At 37.1% G+C, this 4414-nt stretch overlaps 1 protein-coding gene across 1 annotated transcript in view; it reads right to left on the minus strand.

The window, feature by feature from the left end:
• Nucleotides 1–2606: 2606 nt before the first annotated feature.
• The window catches only part of CUNH5orf15 (chromosome unknown C5orf15 homolog), a 3489-nt gene continuing 1681 nt past the window's right edge, over nt 2607–4414 (minus strand). Inside the window, exon 2 of the mRNA XM_008643432.2 lies at nt 2607–4217. Coding sequence (XP_008641654.1) covers nt 4086–4217 — 132 coding nt within the window. The 3' untranslated portion in view covers nt 2607–4085. The remainder of the gene's footprint in view (nt 4218–4414) is intronic.

Raw genomic sequence — 4414 nt, forward strand, 5'->3', positions numbered from 1 at the left:
GTTATAATTCACCTTAATGTGAGAGTGTTTCCTTTCTTCACTAAAGAAATTCATGAAGACATTTCTTGTTGGTAAGATGGACATAAATGCACTCGCTTTTTCCTGTTTGATCTCAGCACTTTATGAATTTTTGATTGCCTGCTCTTAATTTTCCACAAGCAAATTCAATTAAAGAAATTAAAACCCAGTAGTTCAATCCTGATTGCCTCATCAGCAAATGGCTCTTTTATCGCAGTGGATGACATATGCCACACTCTCCTGGTGCTGCTGGAGTGCTTGCAAAACCGGATCAGGAAAAACCTTTCCCTTTATTGGTGCTATTAGGCAACAGCTATTGACTGCCCAAGCCAATTCAGCAAGCACTTCCCTTGCTCAGGCAACAGTCCAAGGGCTATTGAGAATGAAAAAGTATCCTTGGAAAAAACGTCAAAGTCATTGTGTGCGTGTCAAACCTTTCACCTGCACAACGGCGAGGACCCTTTTCAATGGGAGAATCACACACAAGGGAGCTGGACAAACAATTCGGCACAGCCCCGGGCCAGGGTGGAGCTGAGAGATCGCTATTTGCCAGCTTTGTTTCCGGGGTCACCTTGCTAGAAGTGCAGCCACACTTTTATACTGCCACACAGCAGGGACTGGATGGCAGGATGTCTCTTTTAGGATACAAATCACCGCCGTTAATTGGCACTGCAGCCCGTTACTGAACGCTGTGCATCAGCAGTGGACAGGTTTTAAGAACACTGATATTATCATGACAGTATCATTTGCTGTGATGCATCCACAAACTTTGGTGTGACCGAACTATCTCCTGGGGCAACTTGCTGCAGTAACTGTCAACCTGACGGAGACAGACTCAGCAGAAGTCCTTAAAATAAATTAGTATCCAAACAGAGCATCTGTGTAGGTAGTTCCCCAAACTAAAGCCACTGTTTAAAGAACTTCAAGGACTTCAAATTCAAATTAATTCCCTTTGAATTTTAAAAGATTCTTACAAGCTGCCCTTATTATCATTAGTGAAGAACTTAATTTTAAAAAATATTTCTATTTTTAAAAAGTTTTTCTTACTTGTGTGACAGAGGATGTGCACCACAGTAGAGCAAGCAAAGAGTAACTGCTCATCTTAAGTGTTTGAAGTACCCGAGTGAGGCAAAGCTGTACTCTGCTAGGGAAGACACATGTGCAAACCATCATTTCATGACCTCAAATATTACTTACCCAACTCAAAAGGTTTCAGTTCTGGTATGACTTCACGAGCAAAATGCTCATAGTGTGATTTTCTCCTCCAAGGTAACCTCATGAAGAGCATTTTCAGAGAACAGCTACATGGACAATTCAGCAGAGAGTTGATTTAACACTTGCAGTCCAGCCCAAGGGAGCTGCAGGTCATTAGGCATAAATACCCAATGAACATCCCACATCTGTGAGACAGGTATTGTCATGGCACAGGTAAACCTACAAGCATTTTAAAATGTGATGACTGCAAAACAACCTGGTTTACTAAGCTCATGCCAGGCCTTTGCCTTCTGTAAGCTTTTTAGGGAAAGCTGTCAACCTTGCCAGTAGCTGTGTGCATTCCTCCTCCAGAAGTTAGTGGGTTTGTTATAAGGAACAGCTTAAAAGCTGTAAAGATTAATAAATATCTCTCCTTAGAGACAGTCTATTCACAAAGACAATTTGAAGGAAGGAGGGCAAGGAAATGCAAGATTATTCCTCAAACATATTAACATACAGTCTTAAAGAAGACACTGTTAGTTGTTCAGAAAGCTGAAAGAACACATTTACATTGGTTTTATCCACCAGCTGAACTGTGCTTCAAGAGCTTTGGAAGACAGCCAACATGGATGAAATTCATGTCTATGAACTCCAGAAAATAACAGAACATGCCTTATTTCTACTAATTTAGACTGATGTTAATTGTCTGTATTTTTTTAACAGTATTGTAGCTATTATAGTGAGGGAAGTGGCTGAAAATGTAACATCTGTCTCGGTGGCCTAATTCACTGGGTGGGTTGAAGAGAAAATGACACTTTAAAAGAAACTTCTCATGTGGGTATCACTGTACTTCTGCACAATCAGGTTGTTCACCGTGGGTTCTGTGCAAGGCCTGTGATACCAAGCTGAAAGGAACACAAGCTTCCGCTAAGGGTGAACAGTCTATTTTCTACTGTCAAAATTACTACACTTTATAATCAGTAACTTTATTTAAGGGCAAAGTTACTGAACTTCTTGGGTGCAAAAACATTAGCCACCTCCTCAAATTCCAATATTTAAATATCCTAAAGAAGCTTTGAGAAGTAACCTTTCCCTTTAAATCTTGACCACAGCAGTGTTACACTTTAAAGTATGTTCAGGTAAGAATTATTAACTACACAACTTAAGCTAAACAAATCATATTAAAGAATGCATTAATTCCAATAGCTTAAAAGATTTCATTTAAGCCTTGCTATCTACCCTACACACCACTGAACAGATGCATAAAACAAACCTTCATACACCCAGTATGGGCAACAGAGAAGATGGTTTTGAAATGGTTTCCAATTCCAAGCATAAGCAAGTTCTTTGTCGTATGTTACTGTATAAGCAGTGAAATAGTTAAGAAACACAGGCTTATTATTATCATTTATTTTAAAAACCTTATTCAAAATATTAAGTGATACAGGTCCAAATATGATAAAAATTACTGCAAGAAAAAATTTTTGGGATATTTTGTTTGTGCTTTACTTCCTGTGGTTATGAAAAGAATGCATTTAACAGCAGGATACAGAACTTTTAGCACTTCAGTCATAAGACAATATCATGCCTTCAGACTCCTCATGCCAACAGGCATGAAGTTGATTTGTTTCCAAACATTACATAACTACTTGAATACCAAGTCATTAATTATGGGGTTCTGATTAACTATTATTTACAAATTTATCAGTTTGAAAACTAAATCACAAACAGAATGTACAGAAAACTAAAATTTTATATTTTACAACTCATGAAAACATAAATAATGGAAGTACGAAAGACAAAAACAAAACAAAACCAAAAAGGAACAAAACCAAAAAACCACCACCAAAAAAACAACTGTACCAGTAACTTGATTTACACTAATGCATAAATGTTTGTCAAAAATGAGAGTGCACTGTCCAGAGACTGGCAGCCCCTACACCCTTACTTTCACCTGTCTGTTACCTGGGTCAGAAGAACAACCAAATAAATTATTCTTACAGTTTCTCCCATTTATAATATAACAAATCACATAGCCATTTCCCAACCGTCTTAAAATTCAATAGAAAACTTTGATATATTGAAAGCCTGTCAGCTATCTATATTTTAGTAAGATTATTCAACAAGGCTTGTTTTCCATTCATTAATTACAAAGACAATGAAGTAGTCATAAACAGCATTAGAGGAAAAAAAAGGGACAGTCAGGAAGCTGCATACCTTCACAAACACCTTAAGCATTTTAGGAAATATATGGTATAAAACTTCTGAAATAAAATGGGTTATACATAATTATTTTTAAATTATTTACGGCATGAACACATACAGAAATTATTAAATTGCCATTCTAGCCATTTTGCCTAAAATAGGATCAAATTATGCAACAAGCAAACAGAATATGAAAAAACGAGATGAAAGACTTGCAGCATCAGAATTTAAGCACAGAAAAAAGTAATTATATTTTCAGTTTGCAATATAGGGGAATTTATGAGCCATGTAAGCGATTAGCAAAGACATCATTAATTTGATTTAGTGATGCCAAAGTCATTAATTTATTAGACCTAAAATATTTTATGCTTTTTTTTTGTAGTATAACTATTAAGACTGCTCCAGACAGAAGGGAATGATGCTTAATGACTAGAAATATCACTAATTTATTAAACTCTGTATCTTTACAGTTGATATAAAACCTGACCAAAGTAGCAAACAGATGGATCATGCCCTTGATCTTCCATGAGATTTAATCTCCAAAACATCCAGGTCAAAGAGAGTACATCTCATTTCCATACAAGCAGCTTATTTAGAATACCTGAATATCATTACATGACTGGGCAGGCAAAGAGTGGTAAGTTCAGCAAACTCAAATCACAGTGCTTTCAAAACACGTAGTCATTGGTTATTTTCAGGGAAGGCATCGCTTCGTTAACGTTTTGATCTAAACGATGATATTCCACTGTCCTGGAGCACAGGCCATCCCTCCACCTTCGGCTCTGCACCAGTAAGAAGATCTGAAAGAAAAACGGGACAACTTATAGATGCTGTGCAGAAACATTTTGGGTTTGATAGACAGCTTCACAGTGGTACTGACATCATGGTTTTACCCCGCATGCTGGCAAGGGCATTACTGTGGCAAAGACAAGGCATTTTTTAATCACTTATTTGAACTGCTCTCAGATAAATTTAAAAATGCAAGTCTTCACCATCT

Source organism: Corvus brachyrhynchos, unplaced genomic scaffold (genome assembly GCF_000691975.1).
Source record: "Corvus brachyrhynchos isolate BGI_N302 unplaced genomic scaffold, ASM69197v1 scaffold381, whole genome shotgun sequence".
NCBI classification, from domain to species: Eukaryota; Metazoa; Chordata; class Aves; order Passeriformes; family Corvidae; genus Corvus; species Corvus brachyrhynchos.